The following is a 26,556-nucleotide window of genomic DNA, read 5'->3' as shown; positions in this document are numbered from 1 at the left end:
TACTGACAGACGTCGCGATGACGTCAGCCTGCTGTGCCGAACAGTTCTTCAATCGGAATCACTAGCTGTCAGCATGGTGCGTCCATCGGAGATCTGCAGTGTTGGGTTGAAGGTAAGTCTGTTTAGTTTCCATTCGGTTTTTCATCATTTTGGATTTTTTGTGTAGGTTTTCTCCATGTCGGATTAGTGGTAATCATCAAAACGATTACCACCGTAAAATAATTGTTCTAATTCCCTATTTTGAAATTGTTTAAGAATATGGAATAGAATTAAGGGAACATTTGAATATCTACATTTAGTACCATCAATGATTACATTTTTTCCTTCTTGCATTATCCTTCCCAATCCCTGCCCTTTGCACCTATCTCTCAACATATATTAATGTAATGATAAAACCATTATCGCAAATTCAGACAACACCCTGGGACTGTGGCAGCATTCCCCATATCCCCTTTTCCCACCCTAGGGAACACTATCCTGACAAATCTCTTGTACTAGAGATATTAAGCTGTACACATGATACATTAGTTAATTTTCATAAATTGTGTTACTGACAATGTGCACATCATGCAGAAAACCAATTGAAATGAATAGACAAATGCACCACGTAGTATTATACTGCCCTGCTGTGTGAGTATTATAGCAGTGGCGCACGCAGGGGGGGTTTCTGAGTCTCTAGAAACCCCCCCTGCGCTAACTAAGTGGCCACTGTTCTATACAGCAGCCGTGGTGCTGTCAAAGAAGCGTCCGCGGCGGTGCTGTAGCCGCAGACGCTTCTTAGACAGCGCCGCGGCTGCTGTATAGAACAGCGCTGGCGCATGCGCAGCAGCTCTCTCTCATGTTTTTTTTTTGTTTCGGTCGGCGGGGAGAAGTTCCCCCCGACAATCCTCCGTGCCCCCCTGTATAGGGACAACTTCCACCAGAGTGAATAGCAGTAAAGCTGTGCAATGTAGAGGAAGCCAGTCCTGGAGTTGAATGCAGCACAGCCTTGGAAGGAGAGATGATCTGGCAGCATAGAGAGCATACTTACTGACTGGCTCAACTGATCTGCAGTCTGGCAGTGACAGATACTGAGAGAGCATAGTATATAAAGAGTGCTCTGTCATATGTCTCAGCTATCTTCATATTGGCTTTAACTTCCTTTGATATGTATTCAGCAAAAACTTCTCTCTTGTTACATTTCACAAAATATTAATATACGTTAAAGAGGTATTTGCCTGTGACTTCCATCAACAAACCGTGTCTGTACATAGAATTGTGCATGTGGTTGCATCCCCTTATTCAAGCCTCTGAGATGAAACATTGTTAGACATGGACACATCCCCTCTTAGGTGACATCTCTCTTGTGGGTACTGGAAGGTTTGTGCAACAATACGCAATGATGAGCAGCACTATCTAACCACTTCTGATTGGCTATATTGCATATTGACCTCTATTTATTCATTAGAATTGTGGCTATATTACATCACATGTGGTGGTCTCTTTACAAAAATTATTTGTTTTTTTCCATTTGGACTAAGGAAAGAAGATTGCCATTGGATTTTTAAAGAGCTAAACAGATGTTTATGTGTTTGTAATTAATTACATTTTCTATGGAATAAAATAATTTCATATTTATTAAAGACTGAAAAGACATAATTCTGTCTTGTGTACATGACACTTCATTACATTATTATATTGTGTACAAATATGATAATGTGACTTTAGTATTTACTACTAACACGCTCAAGAAACATCTCTACACCAGCTATAGGCGCGACTACACACAATTGTTATACCTGACATGTGTCTGACACAAATAATACTATTTTTAAGTTAAACACATTTTAGACATAAACACATAAGTATGCTTGTTCTTGTGACATCAATTATATACCTACCTTGGTGTAAATGCATCTAACATTAAATGAAGCCCAAAATCACAGTTCCCTGTAAGTACATGATTAACATACACATAGGCAATAACAGCAACAGTTACACTTGTTGTCGCTCTTTTAATTCACCGAAAAACAGGAGAGTTGTGACAAGATTGTTAAATTCAATTATATTTATTTGATTTAAAAATTACAATATTACGATTCATCTCCTTAAGTTCTGTGTCTTTGATTTTCATATAACTAATTTAGATTTAAAAAAATGTTGGATTCCTTCATTATCTTTTCACTTTAAAATCTCATGCATTATATCCAGCAATGCGACCTTCAGTTTGATATGTTCTTTCTCTCTATCTAATGGCCTCTGTAATTTCATATCCACATTATCTAGAACCTTTTTTAAGATATTAAGCAATGTCTCTTCTTTCTCAAATGCTTGTAAAGATCCAGCATCAGGTTTTGTTTCCAGATTAATCACTGTCACATCTATGTTCTTCCAGACAGACTCGACATTCACAGGGGTCGTTTTATTAAATATGAAAGTCGGAGAAAACCCTGGAGGAGACAAGAAGAGAACAATGACATCAGCTGCAGGTAATGGGAAGTTAGAGGATCTGTTTAAGAACAGTTACCCTGTATATGGTAAGAGGATCTTCTTTCTCAAGTGTTTCTCAAATTCACCAGGATAACACTTCTAACAGATAAACCAAATAGCTCTCATTACATGTTGAATGAAGCAACAAAAGGTGTTTAGGAATGAAGAAATTGTATAGGTCTGAGGCCATGTGATTAATAGATACATTCTTATTGGTTCATTAGCCTAATAGTCATAAAATGCTGTAATGTCTTAATATTTGCAGAATCTGTAAACATGAGCTGAGCATTTATACTCCTCTGCTGCTGAGCGATTTTCTTATAGTAGAATAAATGGTGGCTATGACAAATCCTTCAGACTACTTGCTGACTACACTGCTGGAACATCAGTGTTAGTGATGTGATGTGAGGCAAAGGTAACACTAAAAAAAGTCCCTTGCATTGGGAGGGAGATCATCCAGGCAACTTCTGCACCAGTGTTAGTGAGAGAATAAATAACCTGAAACGTAGTGCTAGGAGCCTTATTCTCAACCCCGTATTGTTATAAACCTGAGACATGCCAACTCTGTGGTCACCCCGATCCGAATGTACTGGGGAAAGGGATACCTGTTTACTAATTAGGTAACAAAGACACATTGTAATTACACATGTGTAAAAAAAGGGTTTAACTTTAACCCCAAAAACCTGCTAAGTATTTGTCCCCCTCCCCCCTTTATGTCACTTTAGAGTTTCTCATGTGCTCACTTGTATACATTGAGCTTTGATTGGCTGAAAGTTTCAACCATTCACAGAATGTTAGGAAAAATATTAAGAATATCTCTCCATGTATGACATCACGATGCTCTGGAAGAAAACATTGCTGGATAATGTTTTCTAATCAATTTAAATAACATTGATTGGAAAAGTGGTAAGATATTTAATGTAAATAAAACAAAGACTGACTGCACTTACAATTCAATAAATATAATAATACTGATATCTTGGAAAAATATTTATTACAGTATAAAATTGATAACAAAATATTAGCTGGTATTATATATACAATGTAACTTCTATCAGTGGCTAAAAAATATACAATTCAAACACACACTTCACTTTACAGTCATTAACCCCATGTGGACTGTGAATTCACACGTTGCTTTGACTAAAGAACAGAAATTCCAAATCTTACACAAATAGTGAATCACGATAGATAGTAATCTATAGATAGTAATAGAATCACGATAGATTGTCAGTTTAATTATTTGCATATAGTCTCCAGATATATAATTATTGTGCTAGTGGTGCAAGAGGTTCACTCCATTATATCTCCAGCCTCTAGGAAAAGAAAACTTCCCAACTGTGATTCAGTGGAGTTTACTTGAAGATTTGTTTACATAACCTACTTGGGAATGGCTGCAGAGTATACTGGTGCTGGTAGAACTATAGAATGATAGTGACGGGTTACTCTCTGATGCATACAAGTCCCTCAGTAACCCTGTCACATATACTACTACTTCATCAGAGACATTAGTTGTATTATTGCCTGCTAAGACTAAATCCCACCAGAATTATCAGTCAGTAAATAATAACATGCAGCAAATTCAAAAATATATAATCAGCAAATCAAACCTCTGTAAACTGAATCACGAGACATGTCTCATTCTGGTCCATAATTTGACCAGTGAAGATGACTGTAATGTAATTATTTTGTACTTTAAATACTTAACTTTGAAATATTTTTTAAGTTACAGGACATGCTCTAAACAAAGAAAATGTATAATCACAGTCCTTGTTTTCAATAATAAACCACATAAGCAAATCCAATCATAAACCACGTAATATGACACAAACCTGTTATTGTTTTAGTATATTTTGTAAGCATCTGGATCTTATTTGATGTTTCTCCAGTATATTTTGCAAGCCCCGGTATTCTTGATGTTATTTTTTTAAAACTTATATATTTGTATTTCTCTTCCCTAAAAAGAATATAAAACAGATCAGGTGAAATGAGGTTAGACCAGTTTACAATCCTAAATGGGCCTGATTCAGCTTCGGACATAGGTCCCGCAGCGTTGCCATATCTTGAGAGAAATTGTTATGTGCATGCTCAGAAACCGACTTTACACCAGTGAACGCAATTGTATCCAATTCATGTCCAACACAAATGACACTTCCGACAGCCTACGATTTGTTGGACAAAATGGGGGGGGGGGGGGGGGGGCGGAAAGGGGTGTATGCACGTAGTCAATGTACATTAAGGGCATGCCAAGGTTGAACGCACACACATTCATCCTATTCAGGCTCTGGGCATCTCTCAGGTACGTGTTTTTAGTCATATCACTTGCACCAGCTACATGTAAGGTATAAGTGCTGACTGATAGTGATGACTACACGTATACATGCTAGAACATGTGTTTGTAAGAAACTGTAAAAATGCATTTTATGTACAGTGCACATTAACATCCTGATTTATGTATTTCATATAAAATAAATAAATACATTTCTTTCAAAATGTATTTTTAGTAATGATTATAGTGTTAAGAGTCGTAAATGTATGTAATAGTTATGACATTATATTGCACATATACATCGTGCGTATCCTGCACTGTGTTCTGTCTAAATAAAAAGAAATAAAATAGATACTCAATTCCGGAGGTTATACTCCATACAATCTAGAAAAAATGGCAATTTCTTACCAGGAAACCAGATGGCTACTGAAGCATTCAAAAGCCGGGATAACGCTCCATAAGCTGCAACGGTCAGTCGTTTGCTTTTTTTAAAAAAAAAATATTGTCTAACCTGTTTGACATTAAGTAGCATTATCACTTATATGTGTGATTTTTTTATGTGTTTAATAAAATGTATTTACAGTGTAATTTCAGTTTATTGTGGCTTGAGATACCATTGCAATTTCTTTTTATTTATATATCTTTTTGAGGTTGCAGACCTCATGCATTGGTATCTCCTGATCACTACCATATATAGCGCCAGGGTTACCTTGCTTGTTCTTTACTGTGTTCTGTCTGTCTGCATACGGCAAGTACCACATAGTCAGAGTGTACTGATACCCAGATTCAGATGGCAGCATTTCTTGAGATCCGCTTACATTTGAATACAGACGTCCCTGGGTGCAATTTATATCCAATTTTTAAAAACTCAAATTGCCTTCACATTGTCTTCCAAGATGAATTAGGCCCAGTGTGTTTTTGCAAACTGTAATGCTGGTTCTGGTTCCTTTCTGTTCTTTTGCCACCAGCCCTGTGGAGAATCATCTCCAGTGTTCTGAGTACAGTAACCAGAATACAGAAACTTTACAGATGGCAAAAGCAAAAAAATAATAATTATAGTTCTGAACTGTCATTAATTCAGTTCTGTAGAGTTTTATATTTAGAAAGAAGCATTTAGATCTCAAACCAACTGGCTTTTCTTTTTACATGAAAAAAACGTAATGTGTGTCACATAAATATTTTATATGTGGTTTGTATACATTTAACATGTGTCTGTAACAAAACAAGAGGTTATCATCCTCTTTCCAAATGTATGTTCAAAATGCACGAGTAAACACCTGTAATCTGCAGCTGGCTTATGTTCACATTGTGTTCCTATTGAGATGAAAGGACTTATTCAATGGTGTTTAAAAGCTCTAAAATGGAACAAAATGATTGTAAAACATGCACCACAACTCACATTAAGTGCATGTAAAAACACAAATGAGTATGGTCCCATATAATTGAATGGGTTTATTTTCACATCTGTTTACATACTTGTAACTGGCATTTAGAGTACATAGTAAAATAATTTTATCCCCAGTGGGTATGAGGCTTTAAAAGCATAAAATAAGGTAATTTGCCGACCTCTACCTGCAACTTCTAGGTGCAGGTGGAAAAGGAATAGTTCAGATGCTGTATGACTATAGTACAGGATGTAATCAACACATGGGGCTAGATTTACTAAGCTGCGGGTTTGAAAAAGTGGGGATGTTGCCTATAGCAACCAATCAGATTCTAGCTGTCATTTAGTAGAAGGTACTAAATAAATGAAAGCTAGAATCTGATTGGTTGCTATAGGCAACATCCCTACTTTTTCAAACCCGCAGCTTAGTAAATCTAGCCCATGGTCTGTTTCATATGTAGCATATGTCAGTTTCATTTATAACTGGCTAATCTGTTAACACTACACTATTTACACAATGTGACTGGTTAATCCAGTAACACTGCATTAATTACACTATTCAACAGTCATTTTGCATCTGACATGATATATATCAATTTCCATGTAATTTTGTGTGAGATATTTTGAAAAATTTAAATCCAAAAACTATTTTATCACATTAAGTGTTCGACAAGACTCGATTCTGCCTGTGCAGAGGGGAAAGTAAGCAGGAAGCTCCTCCGACTGTACCACGACCATCAATAACAGGGGGGTGTTATCACAGTAGGCTGCTTTGTGACAGAGCCTCTGTCTCTGTGTCCCAGCACTCTGGCTGATGGCTAATCAACCGAATTAGTTATAGTGACCAGTGCAAGTAGTGATTTTACCATTGTTTTCATTTCTCCATTTTAAATTAGTGGTATTCTTTTCTTGTGTTCGTTATTTCATTATTTCATATCTTCGTGAGCACATTTTTTGCACTGTATGTAAGTACATACGAAGTAATAGCAGCCGCTAAAATTCGTGGGTGTGTAAATCATCCTGATCACTTTTGTTATGTATGCTGTAAATTCACACCAAAAAGTCAAAGAAAGCCTATTAACGCCTTGATAAAGAATGAGTATAAAATGTACGTTGACTGCTCTTTGAGACCAAGATAAAATCTGGGCACCCCATAATTCCTGAACAACCTGTGCTAACTAAGCACACTATCAAATATCCCAAAATCTTCAGTGCTAAAACCTGAGCCTCATGGAGAGGCGTTGTGTGTTCCTGTACCTCCTGTGCCAGTGATTCAGGCACCTCAGGGGAAAGCGAGTCAGAAGATACAGATATTACATTGAAGTATCACTCCAAAACTCAAGACAAATTACGTTACATCATAACAGGGAGAAATAAATGATTTGGTTCGTGACTTGAAACTATCAAAACAACAACCAGAAATGTGGGGTTCTAGGCTGCAACAGTGGAAACATGTAGCTCAAGGTACAACAATTTAAAGTTTTAGAACAAGAAACTTTTCTTTGACCACATTTTTTGAAAAGAAAAAATCAATGTGTGTACTGATTTTAATGGCTTAATGATTGAGTTTGATGTTCAGCACAATACTAGTGAGTGGCGACTGTTTATTGATACCTCTGAAGAGTAATCTGACATTAATGTTACTCCATAACGGGAACAAACTCCCTTCAGTGCCTCTGGCCCAAGCAGTGGACATAAAAGAAACATATGAAAGTATGTCTGTGTTGATGGAGTGAGTCAAGTATGATGATCATTGATTGAATAAAATGGAATCTTTGTTGTGACTTAAAGGTAGATTCGCTGCTGTCAGGTTTGCAAGGCGGATTCACAAAGTACTGTTGTTTTCTCTGTTCATGGGACAGCAGAGACACTAAAAATCATTATATCACAAAGAAGTGTCCAGAGAGACAACCCTATGTTTCTGAAGAGAAAGACATCAAGTACACTCCATTGGTTGAGATGCAAAAAATAATTTTACCTCCGCTTCACTTTAAGATGGGCCTAGTGAAGAAGTTTGTGAAAGCTTTGGATAAAGAAAGTCAGGGTTCAGTTATCTGAAGGAACAGTTTCCAAGTTAAGCAAAGCTAAAAGAAGGCATATTGATAGCCCCCAAATAAGGTAACTGCTTGCGAATTAAATATTTAGCAGTCAATTGATGGAAATTGAGTCTGTATCTTGGTCCTCCCTCAAGGCTGCTGGATTCTTAAGGATCAGAAAAGAGGCCAACTACGTGTCCATCAAGGAATGAACTATTGGACAACTACAAGAATAAGGGTTGTAGAATGTCACTTAAAATTCACTGTTTACATTGCAATCTAGACTTTTTCCCTGACATCCTGGTAGTGTAACTGATGAACAGGGGGAACATTTTCACCAAGACATTCTAACAATGGAGCATCGCTACCAAGGATGCTGGGACCCTGCAATGATGGGGGACTACTGCCGGTTCATTTATAGAGAGACCAATGAGACACTGTACAAATGAAAAGTGTCAACATCCTATTTCCCTACAGCAAAGTGACTTTACATTTTATCTTTTATTAACAATTACATTATGGCTAATTTCTGATCGTTATGAGCTTCGTAGTAGCAGTTTTTAAGCGTATCTGTAGTTTTAATAGCATTTTATAAATGGATACAAAGAGAATATTTAAATTCTCTAGAGATTAATTGAAATTTTCACTTATCTTACTTTTTTCAGATATAGCTATTACCGCATTTGTTAATTGTGTGTATCTAATAAATGTGATGTTATGGAGATAAACAGATTTTTACACTGAATTCAGCATCCCTAAATTAGGCAAAAAGACATTTGTATGTCAGATGCCTAGAATATTTTAAAAAATTTTGAATAGTGTTACACAATATAACTGGCTAATCTGGTAACACTACATTAATTACACAATGTAACTGGCTAATCCGGTAGCACTAATTAATTACACGATGTAGGTGGCTAAATCGGTAGCACTAGATTAATGATACAATGTAACTGGTTAATCGGGTAGAACTACATTAATTACACAATTTAACTGTCTAATCCGGTAACACTACTCTATTAACACAATGTAAATTATCTTAATTTGTTATTGCAGATACTGGAAGATTATTTACTGCTTTGTGAAATTCATGCACAGTAACAACTATCATTATCAATACTGTCCTTACTTACATTCACTGTATTCTTATAAGATGAATTAAAAGATTACAATGATACAAGTACATTGAATTAATTAAATTTATTAGTAAACAATAGTTATCAGAGGTTTACCTGAATATATATATTGGAACAACCAGATCCTTCACATTTTGCTTTGCTCTAACTATTTTATCCATTGCATTCCAATAGGACTCCTGAAATTCTGCATTGTCACCCAAAGGCACATTACCTGGAATTATAGAAATATTATTATTACCATAACAAGAATATGTAATATTTACATAAAAGGATATCGAAGAAAATCACTTTATACAACTTCCATGTTTAGAAGATGTTTTATTAATGAGTTACCATAGTGATGTTTAAATTATATTTAGCACAAAAAAATCCTGTTATACTCAAGAAGGAGAATATTTTTGCAATGCAGTCTGTAACTTCTCATATCTTAACTTCATGGGGTTTATTCATGTTATATGATGGCAATCACAGGCCTGAGATAGAATGTAATATGTCCTAGCGTATCTGGTCTGTATGAAATCATTTCCTAACCAACAATTAATGAATTGATTAAAATAACACAAACAACGGTTATTGTGGCTGGACAGGAAGAGTTATGTTATGAGATGAACCTTTGTTTATCCCACACGGCTCTACACCCTTGTGTTGTCCTTACCTCACTAGGAACATCGCCATGCTATATTGTATATAGTAACATTATCTGATATAGTATCTACTTCACAGCCATGTAAATAGTACACAGAAAATTATGTGCTGAAATGGAACAGACACTGCTATAATCAGTAGAAAAAAACGAAATAATATACAATGAATGAATAGTTGGTTAGTAATTAATAATGCTCATTTACAAACTGCAAACAAACACACTGTGCTGTTACTTCAAATCCCATACTATCTACATACTGTACTCTAAAACCAACATTTCTACTGATTTCAACCGGCATGTTTCTCTCCAAAAACATTTCTTGTTTAAGCGTAATTTATAACGTTGGTTAATTATGGCAGTGATTGGACATCTTTTTATATGAGTCATTATTGTATTTATTAGAGATGAGCGGGCTCGGATTCCGCTAATCCAAGCCCACCCGAACAGTGCGGATCCGAACGGGATCCGAGCACTGTTCGGATATTTCCGGCGGGCAAAAAATTGAAAACGAGGCTCTGTCGGTCAAGTCTCGCGTCGAATCTCGCGAGGGGTGGGAGGGAGGGCCCAGAACAATTCAATCTTGTACCTCTTTTTTTGGCATTATGTGCTCAAGCTACCTCGGTGCAACCTTTTGGCCTAAAAACAATATTGTGAGGTGTTCTGAATAGACTGGAAATTAGTGGAAATGATTGTTATTGAATGTTATTGAGGTTAATAATAGCGTAGGAGTGAAAAAAAAACACAAAACTGGTTTTTAGCACTTTTTATGCTTTTTTAAAAATAAATCAGAACCAAAACCTTTCGTCGGATGTTTTGGCAAAACAAATCAGACCCCAAAACCTCAAGCTAATCAGAACCCAAAACCCAAAACCCAAAACACTAAAAGTGGCTGGTGCACACCCTTAGTATTTATGAATAATTTTTATACACTGTGTTTTTTCCGTTAGAAATATACATCCCTGTGAAAAGTGGGAAGGTAGAAAAGGAATCTCATTTAAAGTACAGAACGAGACCAGGTTTCCACCAATTCCGAGGACATATAAAAATCAAGTCATTATATGCTGAAAAAAATGCTGTATGCCCCCCTGTAAAACAGGGACCTCCCCTGAGTGCTCATTCTCAACCTCTGGAAACCCAATTAAACATTTCCGACCCACAAAACAAATCAGCGGTCTGATCCACCCAACTGCTCACAAAATTTGCATTCCTGCAGATGACGCCATTATGACATACAAAATCCATGTATGAGTCTTAATGTATTGGGTTGCACAATATACTGATACATACCTTGAAAGGTTAATAAATATTTAAGATGTGCTCTACCACAACAGTGCTATGTATAATAATGTCCCATTATCACTCACAGCCTTGCAGCTAAGATCAAGTGTAGTATCTGTTCTTATCAGGGCAGGCTACCTTAGTCCTCTGGCCAGGAAGCCGGGTGCTATGAAGAAAGTCAAGGACAAGATGTGCCTCCAAAGTGATGATCCGGGGGTGCCAGAAAATCACTGATACAGCACTGGCACGTGATTCTTAAGGTATTTTTGCAAATTCTGAAAACGTTCTTGCACGCAATCACCTCCTTTTGCCCTGGCATTCTGGTTGGGAGGGATAATGTTTTAAATTTCTGACCATTAGGCTGTGGACAAACCCACATGTCACTATTTATTTCACTCCTTGTTTGCCATTTTCACTTTTATATTTTACAGGATCTATGGGTGCTGTAGGCTCTTATGGTCTCTGCAATTTCCTGATTATAATGGGGGACCTGCACCACCCTGAATATGCCTTCCCTTCCAAGGGGAGAGAAAGCAAGTTTCCAAACCCTGGATGAAGCCTTGGTGGATCACAGGATAAAGGAACCCCACCCCTTGCTCCTTAAAGGACCTTTTGGTCTTGGGAGGGCTTATAAAGTTGGTTCACACTTTTGCACCTTTTGCACTTTCTTTGTACTTTTTTTGCACTTGGAACATGAAAGCACCGATCCCAAGCTTTCAAAACAAAAAAATAAATAAAAAATATCCCATTAGAGCTGCTAAGAAAATAAAATATCTACAAATCTATGTTTCTATTTCAGTACTATATTAAAATCAAATAATAAAAATAAATAGTAAATACATATATCTTCATTGTTGTATTAAATGTTCTTTTTTTTCTAATATTTATAATCCTATTTATATGTGGTACTTAATTATGCTTTAACATTTATTTTACTTTTCTTCATCATATTTAGTCTAAAAGTGTACACTACTTTCATCACTTGTATTGTATCTTTAATTCTATTATATTATTGATTTCACTTCTGCCAATAGCAGTCATCATAGACCTTTATCACCTCTCTTTTATTCTCCCCACCTGTCCCTCCCTCTTTGCATCTCTCTTTTTCTACTGCTCATATTTGTCACTTTTGTTTCCTCTCTGTTTCCTTTATCTTCTCTCTTAATCCACTACTACTATCGGTCTCTCATCTTTTCTCTCATTTCTCTGTCATCTCCTCTTTTCCCCTTAATTTTCTTCCTCCCACCTTATCCTTATCCCTTGCTTATCCTCATTCTCCATAAAACTATATAATGTAATTTGACTTACACACATATTTTTCCCCCTCTTTTAGCATCTATTATCTCATCTCTTGTAGCAGCAAACACCATCCACCACTACAACCCCTCTCCTCGCTCGTACCAATAACCTACATGTCCCTGGTTCCCATACAATTCCTCTATAGATAATAACTTACAGGACATCAAGGGATATGTGTTACTAAAGGCGTGATGCATCATGAATTCGATTCCCAACCAGGGCCTATCTGTGTGGAGATTGTATGTTCTCTCCATGTTTGCGTGGGTTTCCTCCAGGTGCTCCGATTTCCTCTAACACCCCATAAACATACTAGTAGGCTAATTGACTTCTATTAAATTTACCCTAGTGTCTGTCTTTTTCTGTATGTTAGGGAATTTAGACTATAAGCTCCAATGGGGCAAGGACTGATGTGAGCGAGTCAATATCAATAGTTGCTGATGATGATAAGTGAAGAGTCCATTAAATGTCTCTATTATTCTCAATCCAATGATCCAACAAGTCTCGATTGTCCAATGGTGCCACACAGTAAATTGTATTGTTGGTAGTAAAGCAATCGTTTGTACTCTCCAAATATGTGAGAGACTGTATAGGTCAAGTTCAAATTATGTCCCAAGCATTGTTGTGGCAAAAGTCCCCCAGTATATAACTCACGTTTTTATGAAGCAGTGCAGCCTCTGAAAGCTGTTGATGTCTCCTCCCTCCTTGCCAGGCGCTCCTTTCCTCCCCAAGGTGCGAATGGTTGCTTTTGCTGTAGCCCCGTATGGAATATAGGAAGGTGCGCGTGCGCAGTCCTGTCTTGGAGATAAGTTTCTTTTGGCTTATCAACCGCAGCTTGTCTTTAGAGACAGCAAGCGTGTGGACAATAATTGTTGAGTGGAACAAATAAATAAATATTGATAAGTACGGTGATGGTTAATAGAGGTTTCAATTAGTGAAAATGGTCTTATTTTCAATGCGTTTCACCCCTCATATATGAGTGCGGGCTTCCTCAGGGAATGCTTGGAACATAATTTGAACTTGACCCACACAGTCTCTCACATGTTGGAGTGTACATACGATCGTTTTACTACCAACAATATAATTGACTGTTTGGCACCATTGGACAATCGGTTTCAATCAAATAGAGACTTGTTGGACCATTGGATTGAACCTAATGGAGACTTTTAATGGACTCTTCACTTATGGACATTTTTGGCTTGTGCGTGATTTTCCACCATTCTTGAACATTAACTTTATGTCTGCACATCCTGCCTGAAAAACGGTTTTGATATCATTTAGTACATATCCATATGATGTTTTGAAGATCTATGGCTTGGTTTTATGTTTGCTGTTTGCATGCATAAGAATATCTTTTGAATCATGTTCTGGCCAGAACCACTATTTATGTGTATAACAGTTATTATGTGATTGTCAGTAAAAAATTATTTTATCATATTGATCCACTCGATAGATATTCACAATTTATACATATAGTAGCACACAATCTTTATGTGCCCAGGACCCTTATCATCTGTACTCATAGATAAATACTATTTCCTTACAACTACAGGGATCATGGCTAATCCCCATGAGAAATAGAAAAAAGACTAGTATAGACGTGTTGAGTGTTTATGTAACATTGAACAAGTGCTCATTAAGGACTTATGAGTCACAGAAAAAATGTAATACATTTAAAATGGTATTAAGTTATATAAGCGTTATTCAAGTGAATACACATGTTTACAGCATGAATTATAGGACTTATTTACATACATTGTCGAAGTCGTATAATTGGATTAAAGAAAGTTTATTGATTAATATTGTTTTACCGTGCAATTGTGATCAGTGCGCCACGTGTTACGTGTCATGGCGAGATTGCATGATAAAACACACACGCATACACTCGCACTTTCACATTCATTTATTTATATATTTCATATTTATAATGGTTCCATTCCACAGTCGTTTATGAGCAGATGGTATTTGGTTTATAGTTATATATTATAAGGTTATATGTACACTTTGGTGATATTTTAAGTTCAGGTCACGGGAAGTAGGTCATGTTTAGTATCATTCTAATCCCCAATTTATTCACAGACATCCGATGCAATCGCCAAACAGAACGCACATTGCGTATGGTAGTTATAGATTGTAGGTAATAAATGATTAGAGTGATATTGTCTGTGTAGTGTAAGTAGACTAGTTTAAACTGGATTCTGGGCGGGAAAATCGGAGTACATCCTCTGGAGAGCAGACCTCCACCCTTGGAATGTTGACCCCCACCCTTGGAGGGGGTTGTTTGAACTGGCCAATGACCTGCATTGCACTGGACCCTCCTGAAGCCTGAACCTATGGAAGCAAGCCAACTCATCTGTATTGTTTTCACTGTATCACCAAGTGTTTATATACAGCTCCCTGGAACCAGATAAACAGTCATCTCTGACCACAGTCTTCTGGATTGAAAGGACTGTAGCTGGTACCAGCAGAGGGCAGCTGAGTGCAGCTGAGCGCAGAGGGGGTGGTGTACGTATGTATATCTTTGGTATCGGCTGTATTGTACTTGTTTATTGAACTGCTTAACTTTTGATTTTTGCTAAATAAATTGCTTGTGCTTTGGAACCACATAAATCGCTTAGACACTGCTTATTGAAAAACGATGAAATTACTTTAATTATTTGGGGGCTTTTGGCGGAGGTTACGCTACCGGACGATACGCAAGGCCTATGGATTTCGGTTCCTCAACAAAGGGTGGATTGACGCGTCATATACAGGTAAGAACGCAATGCGTTTAAAACCTTTTCATTATTCTGTGTTGTGAAACCGAATCTATGGACAAGAAAGAAAACTGTTTATTTTTATGATCGTTTTGCATTTTTAAATGTATTACATTGCATAGCGTATGTGTACTTCCTGCATTGCGTATATGCACTTCCGGTGTTGTTGCCACGTGTTTAAACAGTCGTTTTGATAGTTTGTTATATGTATAGTATAATGGCTTGCTAAAGCCTCTGAAAATATTTTACTATTGTTTGGGAAATTAATTTTCTGTGCAGAAAACAAAAGGTGTATGTGTATGTGAATAGTATGCATAAAGACAAGAGTTTATTAACTGTTGAAAAGAGACAGATAAGAGAAGAGTTTATTTACTGTTGAAAAGAGACAGACAAGAGTTGATTTACTGGTGAAATGATACAGGGGTGTTGTTCAGGTGTATTTGACGAACAAAGGTGACCTGAAAACAAAGGTTCTGTTTGAAAGGCGAACAGGATATAAAGAAACTTTTGTGTGAGTGGTGTTCTGTTCTAACAAAGAACAGAGGGAAAAAGAGCCGCCACATATACGTATACATGGCAGGTATATTCGAAGTGAAAATAACAGGTTTTCGCGGCATTCCCAATAGTAATCGCAAAGTTTACTGATAGTAAGTATCTGTAAGCGGTGCGATCGGACCGCATGGTTGATTGAGCAGCTGTGATTGTGACTTGGGAGATGTGGGAGGAAGTACGCTGCAACCACGGATATTCTGATAAATATCGGGTGCTAACAGTTGTAAAATACTGAAACTAGGAAAGGCAGGGTATTGCGAAGTTGGCACTTGTCGGATGCCAGTTGTGTTAGGTATTCCATTGAGTATGTCATTGTTCAGTGGTACTCAGTGACGTGGAGCTGAGGGCACATACCTGTTGAAATCGTCCATGGCCAATAAGAGATGGCCAATTGTGTTCTACCTAAGGAATGGCCGGTTGTTGTGGCAAGGTATATTATGCATAATAAATATGGTGTGTACGCAATGGCATACTGCGACAAATGGGACAAATAATGTTAGAGATAATGTGTGGTTGATTACATCAACAAAAATGAGAATTGAACTTGATGACTGTTTAAAATTGTGGCAACGAGAAGGGTACATGTGGCAAGTGAATGCGTTCTCAGCGAAAGAAGGCATGCTGCGAAGCGCACATACAACGGAAGTGAGCGTTGCAAAGCGTAGAGAACTGAGGGCACGCGCGCCCCCGCTGCAAAGTGCGGTTGGGGTGGTAAGTACAGCCGATACCAAAAATGTTAAAAATGTAATGAGTAATTTGTATGATGTATTAAGTTATGATAAGAGTAATGTTTTAGAAGAAGAATATGTACCCACCGTCATTTCAGCCATTACCCATGCCAGTAACATGCAAGAAGCATCACACGGACAAGGAAACGGAACGATTCCACCAGCAGGGGCAGCAGCTGAAATTGGTGAGAATAATATCGAAATTAATGGAAAGAGGGACATTCATTGTACTGCAACAGGAATTCCCGCAAGTAGTCCAGAATGTAGTGATGTGGTAGGTTTACATCCTGTCCGCACAACAGCAGTTCCCAATAGGAAGGCGGACAAATATGGTGTAGTTCCCATAAAACACGTAGCAATGCTTTTTCCATGGACTAGGACGGTACTGTTTTCAATTATGTCTGATTTCCCTGATCTTAGAAAATATTTGGCCAAGTGTCAGAAATTTATTAGACATTTAGGTAATGCACATGAGCCTACTAATAAAGATTGGAGAGTGGTGTTTAGAGCCTGTCTTCCTCTCGATACTGATATACAAATGTTCATTAAGGATTGTATGTTGGAGGAGGATAAATCCTTAACCGAGGATGATAATCAGGAAAATATTAGACATATAATTTCACAATTGGCCATATATTTTCCAGTGATAGTGGACTGGAGAAAAATTTTCACAATCAAACAAAAAGGTAGTGAGATTGCAGTTGACTATTTTGCTAGGCCTCTGGCAACTATGACTAAGTACACAGGGATACCAGATATAAAGGAAAATGTGGAACACAGGGAAGTAGCTGTTACAGTACTAATGAATGGTCTCAGGAAGGATCTAAAGACCAGGATACAGACCTCGTTGCCTTATTTGAGAGGTCTCACGGTAAATGAAATTAGAGAGTCTGCCGTGGAGCATGATAAAAACATATGTAAAAGGGAAAAGGCACAGAGTGATAGGCTAATGATGGTGAGTATGCAGGCATTAGAAAGATTACATTCACAGCCTCAGATTTATAAAACCCACTATAAAGGACAAAAGAAACAGAAATCTTCGAAGTGTTTTAACTGCCTTAAGAAGGGACACTTGAGAAAAGATTGTAAAGAAATGATTACAGCGAAAGCTAGGAGATTAGGACCAGGCAAGGCAATTGCTAATCAATGGTAAGTATCAGTGTGCATGTTTACAAAGAAATTGACTTAAAGGTATATTTTCGTGTTATTGCTTGTTTGTTTTATGTTGTCTTGCATTTACTTTCCTGATCGCTGGCCGATGGTAAGGATTGAAAATGTTTGTTTTTCTTTGTTGTTTAAAAATAACTATCTTGTTCTTCTTTTTCCATAGATAAGGACAAACAAAAGAAATATATGCTTAGTAATCAAGGGAATTAATGGAGGGGTACAAAAATTACTCTTGAAAGACAAATTAACAATGGATCATTGTAAGACACTTTGTTTTAGGTTGCAGCGGCTCATGATAATTTATTTGGCTGAGAGTCATTATTCAAAATGAAGTATGTACATACTTTGCTCTAAATGTTGTTTTATGTATTTCAGGTAGAAACACATGTGAGATACAAAGTATAAGTCACTAAGGGTTAATTTTGCACTTCTCTATTATAAGTCAGGAAGTCTTTCGCAAAGATATATAGTTATGGTGATACCGAGTTCCATATGAGCTAGCAATGGACGACACTGGATTGGACGGGTGATGTAATCCCCCCCAGTTGAGTATGGGTGGGGTCATAGTTTAGGGAATAGCTAAGGGGATTAGTGGAATAAGTATAGCCATTGTCCCATAGTGTCCAATCCAGCTGTCATGTTTGCTGTAAAATCTCCTTTTCTGCTTTTCTGTTTGTTTTCAAATCCTTGTGTTCTTATTATTTCTTTGCTTTCCTAATTCACAGTCTTTACATCCCTTGTCAGTATCTCACTCTTTTCTTGTAAAGAAGATACAAAAACACGTACACATGGTCTCATTCATGGGGCAAAGACATTTGTGACATCAGACAGAGTCAGGGGTAACACACACTACATTGACATAGTAACGGAAGCAGCTAAGGGTTTATTTTTATGTGTATAGAAGCTGCTGATTTTAAGCAGATGTTTTTGTTGTGGAAATATGATTCATGTTTTATAGATTGCATATCTGCCTTTTTGTCTCCTGTGTAAAGTGTGCCATTATATATATGCACAGAGAGTGGGGACAGGAGACTAGCTGAAGGTAAATTAAGTAGTCATACAGATATGCATCTCTGTGTAGAACATTGGAGTAGGATTTTTTTCCCACAAGACCTGACACAATGTGAAACCCTAGAAAATGTAAAATTTCCATGTTTTATATTTATTTATTTCTAGACAGACGAAGAAAGTGTTATAGAGATAGATCCCTTCGCCCTTCTCACTTAGCCAAGTAGCTGAATGTGTAGAATTGAAAATGGCATGTGAGTTGGCCGAGGGAAAATCAATTGATATGCATTGGTCTTCAGCATTTTTCTAGTCTAGGTGGAGACGTTGAGGTGACTGAAGAACTTTTTATGGCAATGGCAGTACATAAGTAGGACATTACATGTAGGACTTGTGACAGTGACAGTTACTAACTGGAGTAGCTGTTAGTAAAGTCCACACTTACACACGGAACTGTACATGACTGTCACACCTGGGCGGACATGGTTGTCAAATAGACAGCAGGATTTTATGTGACAACCGACAAATCTATGTTTTGTTTTGTTCTTCATTGTATTGTTTTAAACTATGTACACACACACACACACACAAATTGGTTAATATATGAAATTTGTGTTACCTGAAGAATAAACAGACTGTAAGGTGAAGGGGGGTGGTCAGGAGTCTTCTGGACCCAGGAGAGATGGACAAGGTAGACTAGTAGCTGCCAGAGTGTATCTTCCAGACCTAGCGGAAGCAGCACATGGTCTGCCTCAGCTGGGTACAGAAGGTATGTGTGAGCTGGTAAGAGTATATTGGGGTGCACCAGATGTTTCTTCTGAATCTAGTAGGAAGGCAATGTCCTGTCTTGATTGAGAGAGTGTCAAGAAGACGATGCAAATAGAGCCATCCCATACCCCTCCTACAGATGGACTTTCTCCAGGTAAAACAAATCCACATCATCCAATTACTGCCTTGCAGGATCTTTAAGTATGCACTGGTGTACCGATGAAATATATCTTTGTAAAGGTGTATTGAAATGTGTCTAATGTATTGCTGTGTCAAACTCAGGGCTTTTGTTATTCAATATGGTATCCCTATCATCATCATCATCATCACCATTTATTTATATAGTGCCACTAATTCAGCAGCGCTGTACAGAAAACTCACTCACATCAGTCCTTGCCCCATTGGAGCTTACAGTCTAAATTGTCTAACACACACACACACACAGACAGAGAGAGAGAAAGACTAGGGTCAATTTGATAGCAGCCAATTAACCTACTAGTATGTTTTTTGGAGTGTGGGAGGAAACCAGAGCACCCGGAGGAAACCCATGCAAACACGGGGAGAACATACAAACTCTACACAGATAAGACCATGGCCGGGAATTGAACTCATGACCCCAGTGCTGTGGGGCAGAAGTGCTAACCACTAAGCCATTGTGCTGCCCCTAGAGCTATAAAAGGTGATAGGGGTATTCATGTTATCGGTAATAACTGTATAATGTATGAGCAGTGATAGTGAGTTACATACTTTTTGATTAGCCACAAACCAGTGGGAGAATAAAGTAACGGTACTAGCTAGAACAAATTGATTAGAATGAGGGTTGAAACTTGATTGAAGTGACTGGTAGCTTTGGCCACTAGTCCTCCCCACTATCAAAATCACTCCTAAACTGCCTCCTAACCTGATGTCTTTTGAAATATGTTTGACTTTTTCTTGTGATGAGTTTGTAACAGAGAGACTGTTCTAGACCTTGAGAGGAAAAGCAAATAGTGAGACAGCAACCGAGAACCTTCAAAACACTGTTTCCTGAGGTGCTACACTAAATGTTATGACGTTGGACTGGGAGAGTAAGTTGTGGAACTGTAATTTCCTAAGCTCAGATTGTTTGACAGACAGGTACCAAGTGTTGATGACCAGCATCACGTCCTTAGGGGTAGCAGAGATACACAGGTACCCATTACATACACTGCAGAGGAGTCAATACCCAGAAAAGGTTCCAATTACACTCGTGAATCTGTTTTGGGAGACCCCAATTGCAGTTAACAACACCTGAGCCAAGGACTTTGCAAAGACAGTTGTCCAGCATGAATTGGTAGTTTTTCCTGTTTTGTGTTTTTCTCATCTCATTCTCTTTTCAGGACAGTCAATTCTTTCAATTGTGAACAGGGGACCGAGGCCGGTTCAGGTAGTGATATTGAGGAGTTGGGGATGAAGGAGAAGGTGTTAATACAATCGGTCAAGCCAATTACTCTATTCAATTCAGGGGTAAAGGAAAATTTGGAAACCTTGGAGCTTGGAGAAAGTGTGAGGGGCTATTGTCTGAGGAGTATTACGTCCGTAAGTACATTGACCCCATTGTTGAAGAGAAGTACATCCAGCGATGCCAGTCCAGTAATATTCAGACTTGAGCAGGCATCCTTGAGAATGATTATCATTCTTGAGTGGGTAAGGTTGTAGACCAAACATTGCTGGGTGTGCTCTCAAGTGCCTGAGAGATTATATCTCTCAGGCACTTGAGACTAGGACTAGTTCTCTTTCCACTAAATATTCCTGTGGTACCAGAATTATGGGGTGGGAGGTCACTAGGGGAAAGGTAAAACATATAGGTCCCTTAGTTTGAAGTGTCCCAATATTTGGCAGGCCGATCACTGTTTCACGTACAAAGAAACTTTAGTATTGGGAGACTGCGAAGAACGAACAGACAATAGCCCGCCCCACAAGTGTTGATGAAAAGAACTGTTGACATTATTAGAGCGTATATACTAACTCAAGCTAAAGGATATCGTATATGACATTGTTGATAGACATAGGATGATGTTATTGATGAACATGCATTATTTAAATGTTGTCTGAGCTAAAAGACATGCTTTGGACAGGTGAACATGTCAGGCATGAAGAACGGTTGTAGGATATTCTATATTGTTGATACCTGTTCTATTGCATCCTTGAAGGGCATACAAAAGGTTATCTCCAAGCTCCAGAGGTATATGTTTTATAGTAAAAGTCAAATTGTTTCTAGGATTATGACTCTCTTTTATGGTAACCTGTCTGGGATCTACAGACACCATGGTCATACACCAAGGGGGACTTACATTTTAGAGCAATGAAACGTGGTACTGAGATCCTGCATATAAAATCTTTAAGGTGATAGTTTATTGTACTATCAAAGGGTGGAGCTGTCAAAGTCGTATAATTGGATGAAAGAAAGTATATTGATTAATATTGTTTTACTGTGTGATTGCGATCAGTGCGCCACGTTTACGTGGCATGGCGTGATCGCACGATAAAACACGCACGCATACACTCACACATTCATTTGTTTATATATTTCATATTTATAATGGTTCCATTCCACAGTCGTTTATGAGCAGATGTTATTTGGTTTATAGTTATATATTACAAGGTTATATGAACACTTTAGTGATATTTTAAGTTCAGGTTGCTGGAAATAGGTCATGTTTAGTATCATTATAATCCCCAATTTATTCACAGATATCCGGTGCAATCGCCAAACTGAACGCACACTGCGTATGGTAGTTATAGATTGTAGGTAATAAATGATTAGAGTGATATTGTCTGTTTAGTGTAAATAGACTAGTTTAAACTGGATTCTGGGTGGGAAAATCGGAGTACATCCCCTGGAGAGCAGACCCCCACCCTTGGAATGTTGACCCCCACCCTTGGAGGGGGTTGTTTGAACTGGCCAATGACCTGCATTGCACTGGACCCTCCTGAAGCCTGAACCTATGGAAGCAAGCCAACTCATCTGTATTGTTTTCACTGTATCACTAAGTGTTTATATACAGCTCCCTGGAACCAGATAAACAGTCATCTCTGACCACAGTCTTCTGGATTGAAAGGACTGTAGCTGGTACCAGCGGAGCGCAGCGGGTGCAGAGTATGTATGTATATATTTAGTATCGGCTGTATTGTACTTGTTTATTGAACTGCTTACATTTTTGCTAAATAAATTGCTTGTGCTTTGGAACCACATAAATCACTTAGACACTGCTTATTGAAAAACGATGAAATTACTTTAATAACATATAAGTGAGTGGGTTTCAAGCTTGCCACAATATAAAAGTTTGTATCAACTAATCCCATATAGAGTATGTCATATGCATAGACCAAGAGAAGGTTAAAGGATCAAAATCAACAAAATATCAATATTAAATTGATCTATAAATATGAATAGATATATAATACACACACACACACACACATATATATATATATATATATATATATATACACACAGTGTATATTATCTTATATTTATAAGGTTCCACAAGGTTTCCACAGTGCTGTACAGAATACAAACAGTTACCATACAGTGTAAAACAGTACAGAACACTAAACAAGTAAAACCAAGACTCCAATAGCTCCAAGCCTAGCTAATACAGTGGGGCTGGAGAGGAGAAGAAATGGTGCAGAGACAGGAGGGAAGAGGGCACTGTTCGTAACACATATAAAACTAATAAAACACATAGCAATAAGTTTCTTCGGTTGGAACAGTCTAATATCAATAATATTATAAAACCGATAAAGACACAACACACGTAAGTAAGTTTGGAATAATATGAAAATCTCTTAACTCAAAGAAAGTGGCGGACACGAGCAGGTCAGTCAACTGGAAGTGCATGACCAATAAAGGTGGTAAGGTAAAACCATAACACCACCAACCCAGGATAAACCTTATCTATTGGCTGGTGCTACCATCTGTCCAAATGGATGAACTACTCACCCCTTCATAACCAGCTATGGTGCTAACACAATAAAACGGGCCATGGTGTCCTCCTCACAGGTGGACAAACTATTTGATGACATCCAGGGGAGGATAGTGACCAGTGACAAGATGAAACCCGCACCATATGCTAACCACTGACTGCCAAGCTCTCGTATTTAAAGTGCCGCCAATCCTCAAAGATCAGGCGGCCCACCACTAACGGACCTAACAACAACTCTCAACTTCCAAAAAATGTGATCCACAAAAAACCTGGTGCCCTCTTCCGATAAATGAACACCATCTCCTCTAAATAGCTGTTCGGACTTGAACCTTAACAGAGAATGATCAATGACTATGCCTCCCAACTCTTGTACAACTTTACCAGATGTCGGAGTAGTCTTCTTAACCAACAAATTCAAAATGTTAATGGGTATATCTGACCTCCAAGACAACCGAGGGATAATACAAGACCAACATAACTTGATGGATGGCCACGACCGGCAAATAGCACATAAATCAGACTTAATCCGAACAATGAGATCTAAAGACTTGCTTGTTCCAACATCATTGCTTCCTAAGTGAATTACCAAAATATCTTGGGGACCATGATGATTAATCTACTGAGACAGCAGGGAAAATAAACCTGACCACTTTAAACCTCACCTCCCAATCACTCTAATATGCACATGCGAAGAGAAACCAGACCAATCATGCGCTAAATCGCGCTGTTGTGCCCAAAAAAACGAAGGAATGGCCCAACACTCAAATCTGGGTCCTTTTGCCGTGTGAACCTAGGACAAAATATAAAGACAGATATGAACCAAAACAAACAACCTTATACTACTAAGCCTATACCTAACGACAGATATCAGAACTAAACTAACCACTGACATGAATAGTAAACATGACACAAAGTGAAAAAGAATTACAGATAGAGTAAAAGAGAGAAAAGACGGCGACCCAAGTGAAGGTAAAAAAAAACATAAAACCCCGGAGGCACACCACTAATCAGGCCTTGACCCGTGGGAGAAACAGGAAAAAAATCCCTTCACGTCCCCACTAAAAGTGACAAGCAGCAAAGCCCTGGGTCAACCATCCAAGAGATAAGGGACAAAGAACAGAGCAGATGATAAGCAAATAAACAATCACATATCAGGCCAAACATATCTCTTATAGCTATCTGTCTTCCATCTGCAAAAAGATTGAATTTCGGCCACGGAAGCATGCCCAGCAGCTGCCGCCGTGGCCGCTCCAATGTGGAACGAATGGGTACCAAAACTAGAAGAGTCTAATCCCAGGCTGCCTAACGTCTTCTTTAAAATGGTAGAAAACTGAAATCTGGTTAGAGCTGATCCATCCATATGCATCAGCCAAATCATTGCAGCACTTAACCGGGCATATAACACAATCACTTTACGGAAGCACTGAGAACCAATGACCCCTGCCTGCCTGATCTGTTTTAGAACGGACAATTCTGCACTGAACGAGGGATGGGGAGAAGCAGATATTTTTGGCTAGCAGCGCAAACCTCTATTTTTTGTGATCTCACAACCAACTTCCCCATCTTTAGAGTCCCATAGTACGCCAAAGAAAACAGTTTTCTTTCATAACCATCCGAGGCAATTTGAGACAAAGATGAATGAATGAATGAAGGGCACAGAGAGTGGGGAGATGAAGTAGGGCACAGAGTGAGTTACCTGTAAATTATTCTTTGACAGAAATATCATTGAAAAAAATATATAAAAATATTCTTTTCCCTTGGATTCATGTGTATTATTTTTGCATACAACCAAATAAGTATTTCTGTCCTGACCTAAATACTTATTACGTTTTTTTGACCCAACTACTTATAAATGGGACTGCTCAGTAATTATTTTGGAGGGGTAACTTGAAAAAATTATGGAGACTCTATGGCTGCAAAAGTTTGGGAACCACTGATCTATGTAATACTCAGTCCCAATCTTAAAGCCATGTATTTAAAAGAATCTGGATGCAAAGGGAGCAAACGAAAGGCAGATTCTATGTCTAATTTGGCCATAAGGGCACCCTTACCAAAACTGCTATCTAAAGATAAAAAAGGGCTGGAATTACCTGGCGTAAAAATGATAGAGTGCAGTTTCAGTGCAAAAAACATTTATTTATGTAACATGAGATCCAACTTAAGTTGGAACCAACAGAAAAAAGGTCAAAAGGTAGTTCACAGTCCCAATAAGGAAAAGAACTAATGCTAAATGTAAATAGTATGTCCAGAGTGAAGAGCACGTAAAACAGCAGAAGGGAAACCAAAAAATAAGAAAAAATACAAAACAAAAAAGAGAGTCCAGTACAAAGTCCAATACAAATATCCAGAAATCGCATAAAAAACATAAGTCCAAAAATACAAAAAAGAGGGGGGAGAGAAAAGAGAGAAAAAAAATCACTCACTGTTGGTGAAAATCCCGGTTCCAGGCAGAAAACCGTAGGGTCCGAGTGAGGTAGCGTGGGGGAGGAGAAGGAGTACGTCTACTCCGTCCTCTGAAAACAACTTGATGTAACAGATGCAGACAGGTACCTGTGCCGGGTCCTCTACGTCCCAGTGGTGTTCGCGCATGCGCCCCACCTTCCGAAGTATCCTTGAGGAAGCCCATCTTTGGGAGAAACGCGTTGGGTACTTGCCTACTCCCACACTGCTACTCCATACATTTTATTCTACCTTTTGACTTTCTCCCGCTGTTCCTGCCGCACATCGGACTTCGGAAGGTGGGGCGCATGGTGTTTACAGCAAGAGCTCTGGCTGTGTTGTCCCGTGTACAGGGAACTTCGTTGGCGCATGCGCGTCCTATGGTCCTTGGTCCGGCGGGGAACTTAGATGTAAACTTTTGGTTCCGCTTTTAGTGTTAGAGAAAATTCTTTCCTAGCTTTACGATGTCACTTGAATCCTTCCTTTCTTCGGATAGAACGCAAGTTGTGATGTTGATGTAGATACCCAACGCATTTCCCCTCATAGACTGAGGCTTCTTCAGGGATAATTGTGAGTCGCAATTACAGGTACAGGTGTATAAAAGAATCTAAGCACGAAGTGCACTATTTCACTCTGGCCAGAGATATATTCATGTATATTTTAAATAAAATCATAAA

The 26,556-nt window shown here is 38.2% G+C and overlaps 1 protein-coding gene across 2 annotated transcripts in view; it reads right to left on the bottom strand.

The window, feature by feature from the left end:
• Window positions 1–2,044: 2,044 nt before the first annotated feature.
• Window positions 2,045–26,556, bottom strand: part of LOC142097159 (uncharacterized) — an 87,186-nt gene continuing 62,674 nt past the window's right edge. The window contains exons 8-10 of one of the 2 annotated variants that reach the window (XM_075178777.1): window positions 9,391–9,508; window positions 4,302–4,426; window positions 2,045–2,429 (exon numbers count right to left, since the gene is read on the bottom strand). In XM_075178777.1, the coding sequence (XP_075034878.1) occupies window positions 2,161–2,429; window positions 4,302–4,426; window positions 9,391–9,508 (512 nt within the window). In that variant the 3' untranslated portion in view covers window positions 2,045–2,160. The remainder of the gene's footprint in view (window positions 2,430–4,301; window positions 4,427–9,390; window positions 9,509–26,556) is intronic. The other variant, XM_075178778.1, reaches the window with a different exon arrangement.

This window comes from Mixophyes fleayi, chromosome 7, assembly GCF_038048845.1.
Source record: "Mixophyes fleayi isolate aMixFle1 chromosome 7, aMixFle1.hap1, whole genome shotgun sequence".
Taxonomy (NCBI): domain Eukaryota; kingdom Metazoa; phylum Chordata; class Amphibia; order Anura; family Limnodynastidae; genus Mixophyes; species Mixophyes fleayi.
This window is presented reverse-complemented; position numbering and strand designations above follow the sequence as displayed.